This window comes from Eptesicus fuscus, chromosome 5, assembly GCF_027574615.1.
Source record: "Eptesicus fuscus isolate TK198812 chromosome 5, DD_ASM_mEF_20220401, whole genome shotgun sequence".
In the NCBI taxonomy this organism is placed as follows: Eukaryota; Metazoa; Chordata; class Mammalia; order Chiroptera; family Vespertilionidae; genus Eptesicus; species Eptesicus fuscus.
Genome location: NC_072477.1, coordinates 33,221,230 through 33,244,481, shown reverse-complemented (window position 1 = coordinate 33,244,481; position 23,252 = coordinate 33,221,230). Strand labels below are relative to the sequence as shown.

The 23,252-nt window shown below is 39.0% G+C and overlaps 1 protein-coding gene across 1 annotated transcript in view; it reads right to left on the bottom strand.

Moving 5' to 3' along the window:
* The window catches only part of C5H14orf39 (chromosome 5 C14orf39 homolog), a 48,228-nt gene extending 27,108 nt beyond the window's left edge, over nucleotides 1-21,120 (bottom strand). The window contains exons 1-8 of the mRNA XM_054715481.1: nucleotides 21,072-21,120; nucleotides 20,917-20,973; nucleotides 19,662-19,788; nucleotides 11,603-11,692; nucleotides 5,371-5,558; nucleotides 5,238-5,280; nucleotides 3,196-3,316; nucleotides 1,594-1,673 (exon numbers count right to left, since the gene is read on the bottom strand). Of these exons, the coding sequence (XP_054571456.1) occupies nucleotides 1,594-1,673; nucleotides 3,196-3,316; nucleotides 5,238-5,280; nucleotides 5,371-5,558; nucleotides 11,603-11,692; nucleotides 19,662-19,788; nucleotides 20,917-20,973; nucleotides 21,072-21,120 (755 nt within the window). The remainder of the gene's footprint in view (nucleotides 1-1,593; nucleotides 1,674-3,195; nucleotides 3,317-5,237; nucleotides 5,281-5,370; nucleotides 5,559-11,602; nucleotides 11,693-19,661; nucleotides 19,789-20,916; nucleotides 20,974-21,071) is intronic.
* Between the last annotated feature and the right edge of the window lie 2,132 nt (nucleotides 21,121-23,252).

Sequence of the window (23,252 nt, the reverse complement as noted above, 5' to 3'; positions counted from 1 at the left end):
CAAGAAAATAACAGATCCAAGAAAGTGGGATCAGGAAGATTAATTTGGGAGAGGAGTATGTTGAAAAATTAGTATAAAAGCAATGGAGCCATAGGAGAGAAACTTAAGAAGAATGAAAAATATCAAAGTCTAAAATTTGATATATATATATACACCACACTGGGGATCAAGCCTGAAACTCAGGCATGTGCCCTGACCAGGAATCAAACTGTGACCTCCTAGTTCATAGGTTGACACTCAACTACTGAACCACGCCAGCCAGGCTATTGACAAATCTTTATTTTATTTATTTATTTCTTTTTTTTTTATTGAGGTATTATATGTGTACATATCTTACCATTACTCCCCCACCCCACACCCATACATGCCCTCACCCCCCAGAGTTTTGCGTCCATTGTTTATATGCATGCATACAAGTCCTTCGTTTGATTTTATATCTCCCCCACCTCTCCCTAACTTTCCTCCTGTAATTTGAAAGTCTGTTTGATGCTTTACTGTCTCTGTATCTATCTTTTTGTTCATCACTTTATAATGTTCTTTACTATCCATAAATGAGTGAGATCATGTGGTATGTTTCTTTCATTGCCTGGCTTATTTCACTTAGCATAATGTTCTCCAATTCCATCCAGGTTGCTGCAAATGATGAGAATTCCTTCTTTTTTATGGCAGCATAGTATTCCATTCTGTAGATGTACCACAGTTTTCTGATCCAGTCATCTGCTGATGGGCACCTAGGCTGTTTCTAAATCTTAGCTATTGTAAATTGTGCTGCTATGAACATAGTGGTGCATATATCCTTTCTGATTGGTGTTTCTAGTTTCTTTGGATATATTCCCAGGAGTGGGATTACTGGGTCAAATGGGAGTTCCATTTTCAGTTTTTTGAGGTATTGACAAATCTTTAATATGAAAATTCTCTATATCGAGAGGAACTTAGAAACTAGTCATTTTATATAATATAGATTTTGATAGTTATTATCAAGTAATACATGCTTTACCTTAAATAAGCAGATGAGAAAAACAGAAAGTTTATCAGACATAGCAATAGTAATACATGTTTTTTTCATCACACAATAACAAACAAAATCAATCTTTTTTTTAAACGCCTCCAGCACTGATGTCTATTTTATCACCATTAGGATGAATGTCAAGGAAACATATGATGCCACAACTCAGTAGCATTTTGGCTTATCTTCACTCTCTCTGGCAAAGGAAGAACTGGTCAAGCTGGTGACAGGATGATAAAAAAGTAAGTACGTTGCTGCTCCTACTATTTTTCCCACTGCTGAGTCATCATGGAAAACTGGATGAAATATACAACTTAATTAAAGAACAGTGAATATGCTGCTGCTATCCCATTTCTCTTTACAAATTATCCTTGGCTGTACTAAATAACAAGCAAATTTGAAAATCAGTCCATAATATTTAAAGGTAAAATTAATATTTTTCAAAAGAAATTAATAGAAAATAGCATGCACAAAATATGAATATAGATTCTGTATAAATATTAGTGGTTTGGGATAAAATATATAATAAAATTGTTAGATGTAGAATACTTGTTCACATAAAATCCCATTTTAAAGTTTACCTATACCTTTCTTTCAATTCCTTTCTTTTTTCTATATTTTTAGTGTTCTCTTCCAGATTCTTAGTTTCATAAAATCTTGTAATCTGCTAAAAATAAAAATGATAAAGCAAAACAAAATAATTACCTGCAAAGTATTAAGGAACATGCTTTACCTTAACTAATAAATATGATTTTTTTCTATATTACCACAAGATTTATATTGTGGGGTGTATTAGCTATTGTTTAGTGAAAGTTGCTAAAACAAAGTAAAATTAACAATAAATCCTAATCCTTTAATTTTTCCTTACAACTCCATTAGCAAACCTAGATTTCAGTGAACTTCCACCTTTTAAAAATTTTTTTTTTTTTTTTTTATTGACATTTACACTTTTTAAAAAAGGACAGTTAGAAGCAAAGTAGACAGATTCCCTACTTTGAGACATAATTACCATAAACTTTAAAGGAAGTCAAATGATATTACTTATCTTGAACCTCATATCTATGAATGATCAATATACCATATAACACAACTTTTAGAAAATTAGCTATTAAATTTTTCTCAAAATTTGGAAAATTTTAGACTTTGATTTTTTTTTCACATACCTGTCAACAAAAGCCACATTTCAATAGATGGCACTAAAAATATATTCAAAAGCCCTGGCTGGTGTGGCTCAGTTAGTAGGAGCGTTGTCCAATGCATTGAAAGGTGGCAGGTTGGATTCCCATCAGGACCCATACCCAGGTTTTGGGTTAGGTCCCCCAGTCAGGGTGTGAATATAAGGCAACCAATCGACGTTTCTTTCTCTCTCTCTCCCTCTTCCTCTTTCTAAAATCAATTTTTTAAATGTACTCAAGAAACTATTATGTACCATCAATCTTAAAGGCTAAACTAGTTCTAGCCTAGCTCTATAAAGATTATAGTCATACATTTTCAAAATTAAGTTCTTTAAACCATTTACTGTCTTGTTCTCTTTTAATGCCTTTAAATTTTTATTAAGCTAGATAATATTTTTTCATCATTTTCTTCCCCAGCCCCAAAGAAAGTTAAACTAGTCCCCCAAATCAAGAGTTGGATATACTCAATACCTACATTTTGACTCCAAAGGGAATCTGAGACAAATAAATTATCATATGCCCTTGTCCATATTTAGGCTCTTTATTTATTTATTTATTTATTTATTTATTTATTTTATTTTTTCAATTTTTTTATTAAGGTATTATATGTGTACATATCTTACCATTGCCCCCCTCACCCCACTCCCATATATGCCCTCACCCCCCAGAGTTTTGCATCCGTTGGTTATGCTTATATGCATGCATACAAGTCCTTTGATTGATCTCTTATCTCCCCCACCTCTCCCTAACTTTCCCCCTGTAATTTGACAGTCTGTTTGATGCTTTACTGTCTCTGTATCTATCTTTTTGTTCAAGTTTATAATGTTCTTTATTATCCATAAATGAGTGAGATCATGTGGTATTTTTCTTTCATTGACTGGCTTATTTCACTTAACATAATGTTCTCCAATTCCATCCAGGTTGCTGCACATATTTAGGCTCTTTAGAAATACTCTTCTAAGACCTTAAAGTAATGTACCATTACACTTATACATTTATACATATAATATATACCTGGTTTAAATATTTAATTTCTATTTCCACTTCATCGACTTCTTTCTTCAATTCACATGAAATTTTGGAAAAATTGTTGGCATGTCTAAGAATATCTTGTGTTCTACATCTCAAATTAACACTTATATGTTAAGGAACTATGTTATGCAAACAGATTTTACATTTGTAATAATGTGTATTATATCAGAAGTAATATCATATAACATTCATATATACTTATATTCCACATAAACAATAATTAATATTACTAACATTATATAAAAACAGAAGAATATAAATATCTGTCAAACTGACAAAGAAAATTTATTGTTTATCTATGTTATATATTGATCTTAAAAATAACATTTTAGCCCTAACCAGTTTGGCTCAGTGGATAGAGCATTGGCCTGCAGACTGAAGGGTCCAGGTTCCAGTCAAGGGCACTTACCTTGATTGCAGGCTTGATCCTCAGCCTGGTCAGTGTATGTGTGAGAGGCAACCAAATCGATGTGTCTCTCTCTGTGTCTCCCCCTGCTCCCTTCCATTCTCTCTCAAAATCATCCTCTGGTGAGGATTAACAAGAACAAAACACATTTCATCCAAAATACTTAAGATTTTTTTTCTTTTAGTTAAGTATTTTTACAGTGTGGTTTTGTGCTTTTGCTTTTTTTTACCCAAGTTCATCATGTCATTTGGCATGACTAATAATATACAACCAATTCAGGTTCAAATCTAACTTCCCGTGTTTCCACATTACTTATTTTTTTCCGAAGTCAACATTAAAAATACACCCTTTTCTTGCTCTGTAAGGTTCATCAGTATACCCTGCAGAACTCAGAAGAGAGCTAGAACTTCTATCTGGATTTTCTGCTTGAACTAAATTTATACCCAATTTCAGCTGTTAATAGACATCCTGCATGGTTATTAGCTACTACAATTTCCTAAGTTACTCTACAATTCATTTAGGAGAATTTAAAAATAACTAGGACAGTAAACAAAAACTCCAGAGAAAATCTGTCAGGCCTTTTCTATTCTGCCTTAAAATATGATTTGTATGAACATAAAATTTCAGATGAACATTATTTATAATGCTATGCCATTATCAACAGTATCAATTTAAATTTTAAGATATAGACATTTAAATCATCTCCCTACCTGTAACATCTCTTCTTGTTTGCCATGCATTCATACATCTCATCCCTCCTACATCCAACTCCCTAAACCCCGCTGTACCTTCTGCATCTACCAACCTCTGCCCTTTCCTATTGAGAACTTAAAACGTAAATGGACAGCAGATGAACAACCAAGAACAGAAAAAGCTAAAACCCAAACATGGAGAGAGCAAGCAGCAAAGGAATAAAAGGGTAATTGAGGATGAAGCAGAATGACAAAAGGTAGAGTACAGAGATAAAGAAGACTTAGTACAAACAGTGGAGTTATAATCTGATAGGGAAACATATAAAGGATTGTGGAGGTTGGAAGAGGATTAAAGTTCCAAGTTCATCACCAGGCAAGATCTTGACAAACAAATGAGACTTAGATCAATTAAGAATTACTTAAGCATCTAATACAATGCCACTGTATCAGAATATTTGCCTACACATCTCTCACCCTACTAAAAGCTCCTTGCAAGAAAGCTCTGTATCTTCTTGATACTGCCTGGCACAAGGCAGATACCTAGTGAATTTCTACAGGTGAATGAATGATTGTGACTCCACCTCCTTACCGCTTTCCATCATAACAAGTTAGAATCAACTGATGTAATTGGAATTCTTTCTTTGGTAAGACAGAGCAAGATGACTTTTTCATTGGTTTGGTTGCTAAGACATACTATTTAAAGCCAGATACATATTGCACTTTATTCTCATTAAAATTGCCTTTTCTAATCACATGCACATATATGAAAACTAATCCCAGATGAACTTTAAAGTAAACTCTAAAATTTTTTAATTAAACAAAAAATAAACCCATGTGATTCTCACCAAAGAAACACAATAACAATTAAAATACAGAAATAATACTTATCTAATAAAAATTCTAAGTAGAAATACTACTGTGGATACATATGTAATGTCCATTTAGTAAGTGATGGGAAGGGAGCAGGCACTGAAAAACAAAATTGTATTTTAGATTGAGTTATTATTTTCATTATGAAGATGCCACTATTAAAACAATAGATAATAAAAATATTAATACCTAGAAATTCCATAAAAATAGTTTCATTCATTTTTAGTTGTTCAGTACATGCCAACACTCTGTTTTTAATTTCTTCATGTTCTCTTTTCTTCTCATAATATTCACGTGAAAGGGGTGCTTCTGAGTATTTTAGTTGGTATTGCTTCAAAACATCTTTATATTGACATACATAACCATGGTACATTTTTCTGTTAAAATTTTTAAAAATGAGGTCATCATCACAGAGTATATTTTAAAACTGTCTATCACTTGTTAAAGTCTACTAAATTAAGCATAAAAGGCAAGTCAAATACCTACTTATCCCTGCTTCCCTAAATACCATTTGTCCTTCAGATTTTCCTTAACTCCATCACACTTTCCAATTCTTATACTTTTTCTCCACTACCTGAGTTATTTACTCCTTAATCCACTTCTACTTAACTTCCATTCTCACCATTCTGATGAAACTACCCTTCCCAAAGTCACCGATGAGTTAATTTGTCAAACTCAATATCTCTTTTTAGCTCTCTTTCCAATTGACATTACAGAACCTGGTTCTTTTTAAAAATATATTTTTATTAACTTTTTTAGAGAGAGAGGAAAGGAGAGGGGGAGAGAGAGAAACGTTGATGTGAGAACGAAACATCAATGGGCTGCTTCCTGCATCCCCCACACCAGGGATTAAGCCTAAAACCAGGCATGTGCCCTGACCGGGAATCGAACAGGCAACCTTTTGGTGCATGGGATGACATCCAACCAACGGAGCTACACTGGGCAGTGTACAACCTGGTTCTTTTGACCGCTTCTTGAATTTCTATTCCCCCTGAGTTCTGAGTCTCTATTCTCCCCAGTTCAGCTACTTCTGTAACTACAGCTTTTAAATCTTCTTCAATTATCTAAGCCAAAATTATTACATAAAGTCATGTTCTATGTGTTAGAACTCTGGTTTCACAATCATTCTGGTATACTTCAAAACTATTTTAGAGCCCTAACCAGTGTGGCTCAGTGGATAGAGTGTTGGCCTGCGGACTGAAGGGTCCCAGGTTTGATACCGGTCAAGGGCATGTACCTTGGTTGCGGGCAAATCCCCAGTAGGGGGTGTGCAGGAGGCACCTGATCGATGTTTCTCTATCATTGATGTTTCTAATTCTCTATCCCTCTCCCTTCCTCTCTGTAAAAAATCCATAAAAATATATATTTTTAAAAAAACTATTTTAGAAAGAAAATGTCAGCACTGTTTGGAACTCCATTCCAACACAGGTAGAGGTAGGTGGTCATCTATTTAGGTACAAGTCTTGAGTGAGATAGTTAATTCTTGCAAAATGATATTAACTCTTCCTTCTTATTTGACCTTTGCTTGCACTACAGTAGGGGGTCAGTGACTATGACCTATAGGGCAAATCTAACCTGCCACCTGTTTTTGTATGGCCTATTAGCTAAAAATGTGTGTGTGTTTTTTAACATTTTTAAATGATTGGAAAAATAAAAAGTATAATAATATTTCATGACACATTAAAGTTATATGAACTTCAACCCTAGCCTGTTTGGCTCAGTGGATAGAGCATCGACCCATGGACTGAAGGGTCCCGCAAGGACAGGTACCTCAGTTGCAGGCTCAATCCCCATACTGGTTGGGGCTCATGTAGGAGGCAACCAATTGATGTGTCTCTCTCACATCAATGTTTCTCTCTCTGTGTCTCTCCCCCTCCCTTTCACTCTCTCTAAATATCAATGGAAAAATATCCATTAACAACAACAAAAAAAAAAGTTAAAAAACGTTATATGAAATTCAAACTGTAATGTCCATCAACCAAGTTTTATTGGAATAGTCATTCATTTCTATAATGTCTCAAGTTGCTCTTGTACCACAACAGCAGAGTTCAGTAGTTACAACAGAGACTGTGTAGCCCACAAAGCCTAAAATATTTATTATCCTCTTCCTACCCAATTCTTATAAAATACTTAGCTTCAAGAATTAATACTCATAGAAAATATTCTAAAAATATATAATCTTCATGTTGCTCTAAATTTTGTAAATTTTATAAATTAAGCCATATTATATGGGGAAATTATTTAAAAACCAGTGGCCTGGTGCATGAAATTCATGCACGGGGCAGAGGGTGTCTCTCAGCCCGGCCTGCACCCTCTCCAATCTGGGACCCCTCGAAGGATGTCCTACAGCCGGTTTACAGGGATCGGGCCTAAACCGGCAGTCAGACATCCCTCTCGCAATTCGGGACTGCTGGCTCCTAACTGCTCACCTGTCTGCCTGCCTGATTGCCCCTAATCACTCTGTCTGCTGGCCTGCTCGCCCCCAACTGCGCCCCCCCTCCCCGCCAGCCTGATCACCAACTGCCCCCCTGCTTGCCTGCTCGCCCCCACCTCCCCTCCCCACTGGCCTGCTCGTCCCCAACTGCCCCCCTGCTGCCCTGCTCACTCCAAACTGCCCCCCTGCTGTCCTGATCACCCCCAACTGACCCCCACTGAGGGCCTGCTTGCCCCCAACTAGCCCCCCTGCTGGTCTGCTCACCCCCAATGCCCCCCCCCACACCGGCTGATCACTCACAACTGCCATCCCCTCTTCGCCTCTAACCGCCTCTACATCAGCCCCACCACCATGGCTTTGTCCAGAAGAATATCCGGGAGGTCTTCTGGAAGGTCTCCCAGTCTAATTAGCATATTACCCTTTTATTAGTATAGATCAGGGGTCCTCAAACTACGGCCTGCAGGCTACATGCGGCCCGCCGAGGACATTTATCCAGCCCGCCGGGTGTTTTTGCCGCCGCTGCCTGTCCTGCTTAGCAGCCGACTTAGCAGTGTGCATAGGAATTTGTTCATAGTTTTTTTTTTAAACTATAGTCCAGCCCTCCAACGGTCTGAGGGACAGTGAACTGGCCCCCTGTTTAAAAAGTTTGAGGACCCCTGGTATAGATAGAGGCCTGGTGCATGGGTTGGGGATGGCTGGTTTGCCCTGAAGGGTGTCTTGGATCAGGGTGGGGGTTCCCTTGGGGCGTGGGGTGGCCTGGGAGAGGGGTCTGTGGTGGTTAGCAGGCCAGCCACACCCCCATGAGGTGAGGGTCCCTGCTGGGGTGCCTGGCCAGCCTGGGTGAGGGGCTGATGGCTGTTTTCAGGATGGCCACGCCCCCCAGCGGGGTCTCTTACTCCTTGGGGGTGTGGCCAGCCTGGGTAAGGGGCTGAGGGCCATTTTCAGGCTGGCCACACCCCCTTCAGGGTGGGGGGTCCCACTGGGGTGCCTGGCCAGCCTGGGTGAAGGGCTGATGGCTGTTTGCAGGCTGGCCATACCCCCCAGTGGGGACCCTTACCCCATGGGGGTATGGCCAGCCTGGGTGAGGGGCTAAGGGCTGTTTTCAGGCTGGCTACACTCCCTTCAGGGTGGGGATCCCCACTGGGGTGCCTGTCCAGCCTGGGTGAGGGGCTGATGGCTGTTTGCAGGCTGGTCAGGCCCCCCAGCGGGGACTCTTACTCCATGGGGGCGTGGCCAGCCTGGGTAAGGGGCTGAGGGCCATTTTCAGGCTGGCCATGGCCCCCGGTGAGCCAGGCTCCCAGCCCCTCCTTTTTTTCCCCCAGCCCCTCCCTGAGCAGAGGCCAGGGCAGGCTGGAAGCTTGGCTTCCTCCATCACTGGGGACAACCCAAGCCTCCTGCTCACTCCAGCTCTGTGGCCACAGCCATCTTTGTTGGGTTAATTTACATACTCGCTCCTGATTGGCTGGTGGGCTTAGCGGAGGGACAGTCAATTTGCATGTTTCTCTTTTATTAGTGTAGATACTATAATGGTTATCTATAAGAAGATAACTGTAAGAAGAACAAGTATTCATAAACTGCTTGTATAGTAAGAAGAAAAGTAGGGCTAATAGCCTTGTACTAGCAGGTCTGAATCTTGAGAATGTTTTAATTTCTTAATATTACTAAATTCTGTTCCCTTTAACCAGATAAAGCAGTTGAGCCCAAACAAGCTCCTATTCCTCTAAATGCATATTTGCTAATTAAGTGCTAACTTAGGGAAATGGTCCAGGGAGGAGGGAAATAACCTGTAAGAAAACTGAGTCTGAGACACCATTTCTGATGAGATTAGCATACCACATCTATCCTGTTCATATTACATATTCCTGCCCACTTTTCTAACATACTCTGTATAGGAACTCTGACAGAGCCCAGCATAGCTAACTCATGATTCAAGAAGAGTCATTACTATCTTATCTGTTGCCAACTACTAGTATACTAGTCTTCGTGAATGCCTGGGACAGGGATGGGAGATTAGGAGAAACAAGGAGCTGGTGCCTTTACTTCTTTCATTACCCATGATACCAACAAATAGACTCTTTTCTTTTTATAGATGCCTGGTATTGACTCATCAACTCAATCAACCCATGTGGCTGGTTTAAGAAAGAAAAATATAGCTTTAACAAACAGCTATGGCGAGCTAAGAGAAGTAATCCACAACAAACATGATAAAAAAAAGTCCATATTTGTACTGGTTTTCATTAGCCCCTCATAGAATCATTTTGATAACTTTTATAACCAAGCCTTGCATTCAGAGATGTTATCAGAAGCAATAGTATATATTTTATTTTGGGGAGAACATTTAAGATACTGATTATCACATTGCATAATTTCCCCTTTATGAGAACCGAGGGGAGAAATTTCTCTCAATTCTTATTACCAGGAAAAACCTCTACTTATCCTAAGCAATTGAACTGTTTTTTTGTTTTTAGAATGATTACTCTGAATTCCAAACAGATCACATTTCCATAATGCCTTGGCTAATACTAGGAATTTCAAAGCCTAATTTATGCCTATATCTAACAAATATGCAAAACCATGTAGTATGAATTTCTATCCTGATCAAAGGTTTCATCTTTCTATATTATCCTTACTTCTCTGTAGCCTTGACTTTTATATTTAGTTTTCTTTTAACACTATGGTACTATTTATACAAATTATCTCAAATCCTTTTGGGATGGAAGCATGGTCTATAAATGACAAAGTAACAGTCTCCTTTTCTAATTCCACCCTCTGCCTTTTCCTTGAATGATTATGTATTCTACCTTTCTCTTATTTTTGCTCTATACTAGTACATTTTCCTGGGCTATCTCATCTATTTTCATGATTTCAAAAGCCAATGAAGATCAAATCTATACCTTCTTTGAATATGAAGGGTATTGCAATATCAGCAGTGAGACTGGCACTACCGAGTTCCTTCCCTGGGAACTATACTCAGCATCTCATTATCAAGCCACCACAACCTTGAACTGTATCTGTGAGCAGCTGTGCTTTATCTCAATTTACTTTGTGCATTCCTGCTTTTACTATAATGTTAATGTTATTTGGTTTTATGTGTTATGTAGTATGATTTAATAGATTATTTTTAGGTCCAGAAACACTAGAAAATGTTTCCATATAAATTGATGGTAACTGCTTCTTCACTTGACACCATTTCAGCTTATGACGGATTTCATAAGAATGCTCTATTTTTGGGTTGCGGGTAAAACTTGTATTCCAAATTTTTCATAAGCTAAGTCTACAGCTAACTATTCTCACAGATGTTTGCTTGTAACAATTCAGTCGTAACTGAAGCACTATTAATTGAAGCACTCTGCTATAGTAATTGCTATTGATAGTTTCTATTTAAGGACATATGTAAACAAATCCAGTGTTTGATAGAGCTATATAACAAATAGGTAGGCCTTTAGTAGCACCCCAAGAGTCCAAAACATGGCTTTACTTGGCCAGAGGGAAGGAGGAGTGAGGACTAGGTGAAGGTGGGCAAAGGTGGGGAAAATGGAGACATCTATAATAGTATAAACAATGAAAATAAAGTTAAATAAAAACAAAACAAAAAACTACCCCCCCCACTGTACAAAATTTCTACATTCTTACTAAGCATATCCTATTAATACTTACAGGATTGATAAGCTTAAATATAGGAACTCGCTCTGGCTGGTATAGGTCAGTGGTTAGAACATCAGCCTGCTTACCAAAGGATCTCAGTTACTATTCCCAGTCATGGGCACATACTTCGGTTGCAGTTTTGATCCCCGCCCCAGTCAGGGCATGTGTGGGAGGCAACCAATCAATGTGTCTCTCTCACATTGATGTTTTTCTTTTTTTTTCTCCTCTCTCTTTCTGGACCTTCCCCTTTCCCCCCTCCCTCCCTTCCACTCGCTCTAAAAATCAATGGACAAAATGCCCTCAGATGAGGTTTAACAAAATAAAAGCATTTATATATTGTACTTGTCTTTTTCAAGTGTTTCTTGATAAATAGCAAATCGGTCCTTCATATAGTCTTCGTATTTATGAAAAACATCATATGTTGGCTTCCAGCTAAGGAAAAAAATATTATAATTAGCACTCAGAATGATAAATGAATTGTTAGAGATAATGAAAATGAATGCAACCATTTAAAAATAAATAAATTTTTCCCTTCCTGGAGAAAACAAGCTTACATCAAGAAAAATAGTCGCATCTCCCATCATCACTACCATCCTTCATGCAATCATACATATGTTCAAATATCATTATCTGTTAAGCTAAATAATAAAAGTGTAATATGCAAATTGACCAAATGACTGAACAGCAGAATGACTGTCCGAATGACCTTCCGGACGACCATGCTATGACATGCACTGGCGCCAGGCCAGCCAATGCGAGTGCAATGCGATTGGGGGGGGGGGGGCGGCGCCATAACCCCACGATCGCCCCACAGAGGGAGGCCCAGGCTACCTGGCTGGCAGCGCTCTGTGGAGTGATCCATCGCGGGGCTCCCGAACTGCGAGAGAGCACAGGCCAGGCTGAGGGACCCGCTCCTAGTTCACAAATTTCATGCACCGAGCCTCTAGTTTTTACATAAAACCCATTTTGGAATCATGACTAGGGAAGCAGCAATTGTAACATGACTGGACTATGTATATACTCCTATGGCATTTCTGGAATATCCTCTGCAACACCTGGCTTTCTTTCTCATCATACTTCTAAGGTCTTGGCTAAGAAATTATTTTGGAGTAAGCATTCAAAGAGCTAGGATAAGGGCTAAAGAGAGGTTTTTTCTTCTTTGAAACTTAAAAAGTCAGGTTGTTACATCCTCCTGAACTAGGCCAAAATGAATTATAAATGAATTATAAAATCAGATGATAATAGCAAAATAAATATTCATCTTATACATTCTTATTACATGACTCAAAAAGTGTTACCAATATGAAAAATCTAAAATTATCATATATCAAGGCAGTCTCCATTCTAAGTATTGTTCAAATATTTTCTCTAGCTCTTCTTTCTAATCTTTTTAATTTTTTCAGATTCAAAAAGTATAAATGCCCACTTTGGAAGCACAGAAAATCAATCCATATAGTTTCAACACTGAAAAATAACTACTATTATTGTTTTAATAAATTGTTTCATTTTGCCTTTTGTATCATTTTAGGGTGTTTTTCTTTTTAATCTGCATGTAGTCATATCTATCCATTTCCTATGTGATTTCTACTTTTGGTGACATATTTGGAAAAGTTTTCTCTCAAAGATTATGTTGTCATCTATATTTTCTTCTAGAACTATTATGAATTCATCTTTAACATTTAAATTTCTAAACCAGCATGCTGACATCATAAACTAGAGGTGGTCATGGTATTAAACTCAACAGATGCTACTAACTGTCCTAAGAACCCAGCAGAGATGAAATTGTACTATAAAGTACAATACATCTTGAATACAGGTTCTCTGGCAAAACAATCAGTTCTTTCCCAGCACCCATTGCAGTTAGTTGATGGAAACCACTGGTAAAAACCATTACAATAAAACCTAAATCAAAAAGATATTTAAAAGTCAACAATATATAGTTTTTATAGATCACATAGCCAAAAAACTTAAATTACTAATTCCTGTGTTAGCAAGGGTTTGAGGAAATAGAAACTCTCATACATTGTTGGTGGGAGTATAAAATTAGTATAATCTTTTTGGAGAGCAGTTTGACATTATCTATCAAAGTTTAAATATGCATGCATACTCTTTGATTTAGCAATTTCACTTGTAGAAGTTTATCCTATAGCAATAGGTCTATAAATGTGAAAGGATTCCTGGACATGTTGCTTATAATATGATAAAACTGAAAACAACTTAAATGTATATTAATAGAAGAATGGTTAAATAACTTAGGACACATCAATACTAAAAAATACTGTGAAGCTGATAAAAAATGAAGCCTATACATAATCATTACTTATACAATACCATTTACATTACATATTGTTAAATTAAAAAAACAAGTTGAAGAATAAATATGGTATACTCCCATCTTTGTAAAAAGAAAAGGTATGTAGATAGATGTGCATGCAAGTATCCAATAAAATAAAAGGCTAATATGCAAATCGACTAAACAGCAGAACGACCAGTCACTATGACGCACACTGACTACCAGGGGGCAGACACTCAACACAGGAGCTGCCCCCAGGGGCCCAGATCACGGCGAGCAAGCATAGTGGTGGTGGCAGGAGCCTCTCCCACCTCCGCAGCAGCGCTAAGGATGTCCAACTGATGGCTTAGGCAGGGAGCAGGCCTAACCTGTCAGTGAGACATCCCCCGAGGGCTCCTGGATTGCGAGAGGGCACAGGCCAGGCTGAGGGACCTCCCCCCAAAGTGCACAAATTTCATGCACCAGGCCTCTAGTATGTAACAATGTTTAAAATTTATTAAAAAGGTCTGAAAGGGCCAGTGTGGCTCAGTAGTTTGATCATTGAACCATGAACCAAGAGATCACTGTTTGATTCCCGGTCAGGGCCATGACCAGGTTTCAGGCTCAATGTCAAGAAATGACTATGATTTTTTAAAAAAGTAATGAGGTAAAAACCAAAAAGGCTTATTAAAATTTTGAAAAATGTATTTTAAAACAAATATGAATCTAAAATATAGTACTTAATACAAAGACAATGATCCACATAAAATGAACTACAAAAAACTTAACACATTTTTTTCATATGTTTTTTAAATTTAATAAATCTTTATTGTTCAGATTATTACAACTGTTCCTCTTCCCCCCCCCCATAGCTCCCCTCCACCCAGTTCCCCCCCCACCCTTTGCCCTTACCTCCCCCGCACTGTCCTCATCATAGGTGTACGATTTTTGCCCAGCCTCTTTCAGCACCCCTTACACTCCTTTACCCCCGAGAATTTTCAGTCCACCCCTTTTCTATGCCCCTGATTCTATTATATTCACCAGTTTATTCTGTTCATCAGATTTTTTATTCATTTGATTTTTAGATTCACTTGTTGATAAACATGTATTTGTTCATAATTTTTATCTTTACCTTTTTCTTCTTCCTCCTCTTCTTAAAGAATACCTTTCAGCATTTCATATAATACTGGTTTGGTGGTGATGAACTCCTTTAGCTTTTTCTTATCTGTGAAGCTCTTTATCTGCCCTTCAATTGTGAATGATAGCTTTGCTAAGTAGAGTAATCTTGGTTGTAGGTTCTTGCTATTCATCACTTTGAATATTTCTTGCCACTCCCGTCTGGCCTGCATAGTTTCTGTTGAGAAATCAGCTGACAATCATATGGGTGCTCTCTTGTAGGTAATTAACTGTTTTTCTCTTGCTGCTTTTAATATTCTCTGTCTTTTGCTCTTGGCATTTTAATTATGATGTGTCTTGGTGTGGTCCTCTTTGGATTCCTTTTGTTTGGGGTTCTGTGCACTTCTTGGACTTGTAAGTCTATTTCTTTCACCAGGTGGGGCAAGTTTTCAGTCATTATTTCTTTAAATAGGTTTTCAGTATCTTGCTCTCTCTCTTCTTCTGGCACCTCCATAATTCGGATGTTGGTACACTTGAGGTTGTCCCAGAGGCTCCTTACATGATCTTCAAATTTTTGGATTCTTTTTTCTTTTTGTTCTTCCGGTTGGGTGTTTTTTGCTTCTTTGTATTTCAAATCTTTGACTTGATTCTTGTGGTCCTCTAGTCTGCTGTTAGGTCTCTGTATAATATTTTTTTTATTTCAGTCAGTGTATGTTTAATTTCTAGTTGGTTCTTTTTCATATCCTTGAGGGTCTCACTAAATTTATTGGCCTTTTCTAGGAAATTCTTGAAAAACCTCATAACCGTGGTTTTGAACTCTATATCCAGTCGTGTGCTTTCTTCCATTTCTTTCATTTGTGATGTTTGTCTCTGCATTTTCGCTGCTTCCCTGAGTTGGTAGAATAGCTTTGTGTGGTAGGTGTCCTATATGGCCCAGTGGATCAGCCTCCCCCAGTTACCTGAGGTGGACACTTTTGGTGCACCCCTTTGTGGACTGTGTGCACAGCCTTGTTGTAGTTAAGTCGTGATTGTTGTTGGTATCAATGGAAGGAATTGACTTCCAGGTCAATTGGTTGTGAGGATCAGCTGTGTCTAGCTGGGAGAACTTCTGTGCTGGAGATACCCTTATGGGAGAAGACTTGCAAAAGCCTCTGTGCTCAGCTTGGATGGGGCAGAGTCTCAGGACGGAGCAGACAACCTTGGCTTCCCATCAGCCCTGCCCTATGAGGCTCCTGGGTCTCAGTGTCCCTCAGTAATCGCTGCAAGCACCTCTGAGAGAAAGCCGCCTTTGAGTTTCGCCCGCTGCCAGACAGTCCAGTTTCTCCCTGAATGAGTCTGGTTTCCCAGAAACTCGCCGGAACTAGAGTTCAGCGCAGTCGGGAGCTTCCATCTCCCTCCCGCTTTAGAAAGCCAGCCGCGCATTCAGCTGCTCGTGCACTCAGCAGTCAATCCTCTCTGCACGCACGCGCCTCCGGATCTCTGCCTTCAGCAGCTTCCCTGAGTCTCAGTGTGCTTTCTCTTTTCCTAACAGTCCAGATTCCCCCCAAAATGAGTGTGGATTCCAGAGTCTTGCCCGGGACTGGAGTTCAGCATGGTCAGGAGCCTCCGTCTCCCTCCCGCTTTAGAAAGCCAGCCGCACACTCAGCCTCCCATGCAGTCAGCCACCCGTCCTCTCTGCGCGTGCACATCTCCGTACCTCAGCCTTTTGAAGCTCCTCTGAGTCTCAATGTGCTTTCCTCTTTCCTTCTAGTTGTAGAATTTCCACTCAGCCAGCTTTCCTGTGGTTCTGGATTGTGTCCGTTTTGTCTTTTAGTTGTAGTTTTGATATTGTTGTGCTAGGCAGCAGTTTAGATGTTTACCTATGCTGCCATCTTGGTTTCTCTCCCTTTTCATATATTTTTTTAAAAAAAAATTATTGTTGAGACTATTACAGATGTCCCCGCTTTTCCCCCTCCACCAAGTTCCCACTGTGCCCCAGGCCTTCTCCACCCCATTGCATGTGTCCATAGGCAATGCATATTCTATAATAAAAGCACAATATGCTAATTAGACAAGACAGCCAGACGACCGTCTGGACGAAGCCAGGGTTGTAAGGGCCAAGGCAAGCCACTGTGACTGTGAGGGCCGAACCCCTTGCACAAATTTAGTGCATCAGGCCTCTAGTATGCATATATTTGGTTAATCTCTTCCCATCTCCCAATCATACTTTCCTCTGAGTTTCGTTAGTCTGATCCATGTTTCCATGCCTCTGATTCTATTTTGCTCATCAGTTTATTCTGTTCATTAGATTTCTTGTTCATTTAATTTTTAGATTCAGTTGTTGATAGATATGTATTTATTGCCATTTTATTGTTCATATTTTCTCCTCTTTCTCCTTCTTTCTCTTAAAGAATACCATTCAACATTCATGTAATACTGGTTTGGTGATGAACTCCTTCAGCTTTTTCTTGTTTGTGAAGCTATTTATCTGATCCTCAATTCTAACTGAGAGCTTTGCTGGGCAGAGTAATCTTGGTTGTAGATCCTTGCTATTCATCACTTTGAATATTTCTTTCCACTCCCTACTGGCCTGCAAAGTTTCTGTTGAGAAATCAGCTGACAGTCGTATGGGTGCTTCTTGTAGGTAACTAACTGCTTTTCTTTTGCTGCTTTTAAGATTCTCTGTCTTTAACCCTTGGCATTTTAATTCTGATGTGGCTTGGTATGGGCCTCTTTGGGTTCCTCTTGTTTGGGACTCTGTGCTTCCTAGACTTGTAAGTCTATTTCTTTCCACTGGGTAGGGGAACTTTTTCTGTCATTATTTCTTCAAATAGGTTTTCAATATCTTGCTCCCTCTCTACATATTTTTTTTAATTGGGTGTTATTTGCTTCCTCATATTCCAAATCATTGAGTTGATTCTTGAAATCCTCTACTCTACTGTTGAATCCCTGTAAATTATTCCTTATTTCAGTTAGTGTATGCTTAATTTCTGACTGGTCCTTTTTCATATTTTTGAAATTCTCACTAAGATCCTTGAGGTCTCACTAAGTCCCTTGAAAATCTCATTAAGGTCCTCAAGTAACCGGATAATCATTATTTTGAACTCTGTATCCAGCAGTCTATGCATTTTGGTTGCTTCCCTGTTTGTTTCTATGTATTTGGTAGAGCTGTTACGTCTCCTGGAATTGGTAGAATGGCCATGTGTATTAGGTGTCCTATGGGGCCCAGTGGCTAAGCCTCCCTAGTCACCTGAGCTGGGCACTTTAGGTGCGGCCCTGTGTGGGCTGTGTACAATCTTGTTGTAGTTGAGCTCTGATTGCTGTTGGCATCCCTGGGAAGAATTGGTATCCCTGGGAGGAATTGACCTCCAGGCCAATTGGCTGTGAGGATCAGCAGTGTCTAAAATATAAGAGCTTCTGTACAAGAGACACCCCCATGGAGCAGGATTTATTTCTGTGGGGCTTTGGTGCTCAGTCTGTCCCTTGTGTGTATCACTTGTGAATGTGTAGAGTGGTAATCTGGTATGGTCTGAAGCTGTCCACCAGTGCACTGGCTCTGGAGCCTCCCAGGAGGTACAAAGTCAGCCACTGCCTGGGGCCACCTGACAGGAGCTACCATGACCTGCAAATGGCTCTATTTGTGTTGGGCAAGAGCCTAGGTGACGGCTAGCTGTGAAGTAAATGCTAGTGCCAGGTCTTGGACCTTTTATTGATAGGTTTGGGGCACACTGATGCCAGCTGCTGCTTGTTTAAGAGTTTTTAACAAAGTCTGAACACTGACCCAGGACAGGCCATTCATATGGAAAAGCACTGCTAACAGCTTGGATAGGGCTGCAAATTGGATGGGGTGGGGTCTCAGGGAATCACCAGAGCAGAGCGAACAGTGTGGGCCACGCTGATGGAAACTCAGTTATGGCTGCTAGTTAGCTCTGCAACAGGGGAGGGCCCAGCACAAGAACAATGACCCCTGTGAGAACACCTGTCTGAGAGAAAGCCGCCCCCTAGTTCCTGCCCCAATGCCAGACAATCCAGTTCTTCCCCGTATGTCCCAGATTTCCCCAAAGCTTCCACATGGTGCTGAAGCTCAGGGGAAGTGGGACCATGTATGTTTGTGCATGGGCCCTTTAAGAGAACACCTCGGACTCCAATAGCCTCTGTGTCATTCAGCCACAATCCCCACTGATTTTTACAGCCCAAAGTTACAAGGACTTCTCTTTCCAGCTCTGGAACCCAGGGCTAGGGGTCTGGTGTGGGGCTGAGCCCCTCTGCTTCTCACAAGGAGCCTTGGAGATAACCCTCCTGATTAAAAAAATGCCACACCTATGTGTCGAACCAGCATGTTCCATGCCTCCGCCCTTCCGACCAGTCTTAATGTGCTTTTTTCTTTATTGCTCTAGTTGTAGGACTTGAATTCAGCCAGCCTTCAGGTGGTTCTGAATGACTTTTATTCTGCATTTTAGTTGTAATTTTGATGTGGTTGTGGGAGGCGATGAGTACTGGCATTTACCCTTGCCATGTTGGTTCTCCTCTCACATTTTATTTTTAAGTATTTGTATATACAATAAAGTCCCATTAACAATTCTTTATTTCAAAATGTTTATATCTTACAATGGATTTAAACTACTAGAATCTAGAACCTGATGCCATATAGAAAGAATTCTTAACATAGTGAATACTTTTATTTTGGAAAGCTACTAATTTTAGCCTAGATTCTACTAGACAAAAATACGATCTTGAAAATTCAAAGGTGTAAATTATTTCAAATTTATTTATGTAATAGTAATTTTATATACTGAACCTAGATTATTCAAAATTCAGTATTTACTAGTAGACTAGTTGGATCTGAATTAGAGCGATCTTAAAGCACTTTTTTTCTTTTGAATTTCCTGTGATCCCTTCTTACAAGGCAATTTAAGACTTAATCATTGTGCTAATATAAAATACTATTATAAAACAGCAGTTTCTAAACTCAGAAACCTTGAATAAAAGAATCTAGTGACAATTACTCAAAGTTCTTTTTTTTCAAATACTCACTTACTACAGTTGTCTTTGATTTCCTTACTATGTTTGCAGTAATAACCAATTTCCTCATCTGTTGTATTTATAGTTTCCTGTATCTTACAAATTATTGCTTTATTTTGTTTAATATCTTCAAAGCTTTCTGAAAAAAAGAAAATAAATATTTTCTTAAGGTAAAAAGCATAAAATTAAAAATAAAAAAATACAATAGAAAAAAATAGTTTGGCAATTTACCTAAAAGGGAGATAGCCAGAGAATGGAGAGAAAATGAGATGGGAAGGGCCCTATACTGGAAAGCACAGAACCAAAGCCAGGCTTGCTCCTAGACCCATACCCTAAGAATTTGTGTTTGGCACCGAAGAGAAAGATAATTGCAAGAGGGTTAGAGTGATATCTAAGATCAATGGCATCTAATGAAGCTATAAGTTCATGTAAATGTTTACTCATATATGATAATAACATAAGTTTTGTTTTTGACAAATTGAAATTTCTATTCAATTCCATGTCAATTAATTATTAAATGCACCTTCAACTCATTTCTTTTTAGTAGTGACTAAAACGGATAAAAGTAAAATACAGTTTCTTAAAAAGATTAAAATAAAATTTGCATAGCCTGTATTCTTTTCTGTTGCAGAAAAGACAACTAAATTCTATCTTTTCAGAACTATTAAGAAATGGTTCTATTTTCTTTTCTTTTTTTTTTATATATTTTATTGATTTTTTTCAGAGAGGAAGAGAGAGGGATAGAGAGTTAGAAACATATGAGAGAGAAACATCGATCAGCTGCCTCTTGCACACCCCCTACTGGGGATGCAACCAAGGTACATGCCCTTGACCGGAATCTGGGACCCTTGAGTCCGCAGGCCGACGCTCTTCCACTGAGCCAAACCGGTTTCGGCTCTATTTTCTTTTCATAGTTTTTCTGTAGAATCTTAAAATATACTTATGTAATTTGCTTTGCCATTTCAATCTTAATATTATTTTCAATATTATCATCCCTGAAAAATATGGCATCCATCAATCTTGGCCCCTGACTCATTCTGTGTTATTTGAGAAAAATATCATTATTTTCAATTGCACTCAGAGGGTCATTTCAGCTTAAAGCAAAATACTTCTACACAAATTAAATACTGAATACAGAATAGGACATTATTAGGCAATCAACAGAACTGCACAAAAGTTATAATGCCAACTATAAGTTACCCTAAGCAAGGCAACTGCATATTACCTTACATGCCATAAGAAATTTTTATCATGCAAAACTACTTACTATTAATTCGTTGAATCATATCTTCTTTAGTACTTATATCTTGCTCATACTGAAAAACTAAAATAAATAATTCTTTTGTGACTTCACTTCATTGCTAAAATAGCAAATGATAATACAAATAATTACATATTTCTTTATTTTTATGTCATACCTACCAAATTCTAGCAAAAGTCTGTCCAAACTGACAAATAGGCTGTCATTCATCTTGGATACTGTGTTAAAAAAAAAAAATTGTAAGGAAGGATTTTCTGAAGTCGTATGCAAAACGGCACATATTCAGTAAGGTATTTGTTAACATAGCATTATTACAGAAAAATGTGGATGGAGCAAGAACTGGGGAGGGCAGAGACCCATTCAGCTCAGTGCCGGGCAGAGACCTAGTGAGCACTTGACTCAATACTTGTCGAATGCTGTTGCATGACAAACTTCTGGGGGAGCCCTCATACCTTGTCTGAATATTCTGGAGTCCACAGACACTCAGAACTCTCAAAAGGACATGTCCTATAAAATAAATATCTCTCAATATGTCCTTTCCGAATGTGTCCTACTAGGAGTAGCAAGACAGCTAAAGAAAGTCCCTTACCAACCTACAGCAACTGTGCACTTACGAATCTACAACCAAGAATCCAGAAAGCGGAGGTTTTCCCGGGCCTGCCAAGCCGCTTTACAAAACACGCCTGAGGCGCGCTTCGCTGCACTCCTAACCCAGGTTCCGGAGCGGCCCTTCCGCGTTGAGGCAGGAACAGCGTCCCGCCTGCTTCCCTTCACCTGAGTCCGCCCCACACTCCGCCCACGCGGCGGCTCCCACGGCAAAGGCCGGCCACGCGCCTGGAAGCTTCTAGAAGCCCCTAGAACGCGACCTCCCGCAGTTCTCTGGAGACAGGGCCCGCCAGCGGGGGGAATAACTGCCACACACAGCTCCCTGTCCCATCCACCTCAATGGCCCCTGGGGACCCGAACGTCCACTCCCTTCCTTTCCCGGGTCCCAGAATTCACTCAGGATCGAACGCCCGGCACGCGAAGGCAGACGCCAACACGGAACTGCTCGCTTGGCCGCCCGCAGAAGAAGAGCGGAAGAGCCAGATCCAAGTCCCGCGAGACTACGCCAGTCACAGCTTCCTCAGGGCCAACCAGGAACCAAGCGCTTTACAACCCGGAAGCGGGTGCTTTCTAAGTCAGAGAGGATCCCTAAATGGAGGCATGGGGAACCGCTCAGAGACTCTCCTGGTTTCTTTAAGAAAGTATTTTAACACTACTCATTTCCTCTGATAACCGTTTTAAAAGCTTTTTGAGAACAACAATAACATTGATATTAACTTTAACAGTAAAAACACTGGCATCAATCATAAAAATTCAATTTGCAATCAGCATTTCTCAAAAGTTCTTGAAAAGCAAGCATAAGATTTCAAACACGTTTTTCCCTCAGCAAACATTTTGGGAGTGAGTCATTTGTTTCTAATAAAATGCACATTAACATTTTCTGTATAAAATGCTCTCTTTATTTATTTTTAAATATATTTTTATGGATTTGAGAGAGGGAGAGATAGAAACATCAGTGATGAGAGCAAATCATTGATTGGCTGCCTCACACTGGGGATCAAGCGTGTAACCTAGGCATATGCCCTTGATCAGAATTGAACCCGGGTTCCTTTCATTCCACAGGCCAATGCTTTATTCACTGAGCCAAAAGTCTGGGGCCAAAATGCTGTCTTTTGCTAATTTATGCTCTTAGATTCGCATCTCCAAAGTGAAATAAAGGATGGGGAAAAAATTTCAACAAACCAGTCCCCCAAATTGCCTTAATTATTGGTATATTTCTGGTCAAAAAATATTTTAATACTAAATGATCTAAATAATTGCCTCAACTCAGCACAACCTAAGTTATTTCAGATTACTAAAATGACAAGAGAAACTTTCAGAAACTTTTCTTGCTTAAGTACCTTAGATCATATATGCATAACCAATTTTATTGTAATGTGATGTATTAATCATTAGTTAGCATTAATAATAGTGAGCCATCAAAACAAATATAAGTTTGATGATGTCATAAATTTAGCAGCTTTATTTGTATACTTGTTTATAATATCTTTATTAACTACTCCTTTTAAGAAAACATGAGAGAATAACCTAAAGGCTAAATTTATAATTTAATTTTACTGCCATTACACTGCTATCATTGTCAAAAAAAAAAAAATTTGATGGGTCAAAAGAGTTGATCCATTTCAGCATAACAGTAGGTTTTCTTATGAAATTGTGGAAACCTAGAAACGCCACCTTACAAAGACCTGAAAATCAATTTATTTGTATTTAAAGTCACATCTATTTATATCCTAATT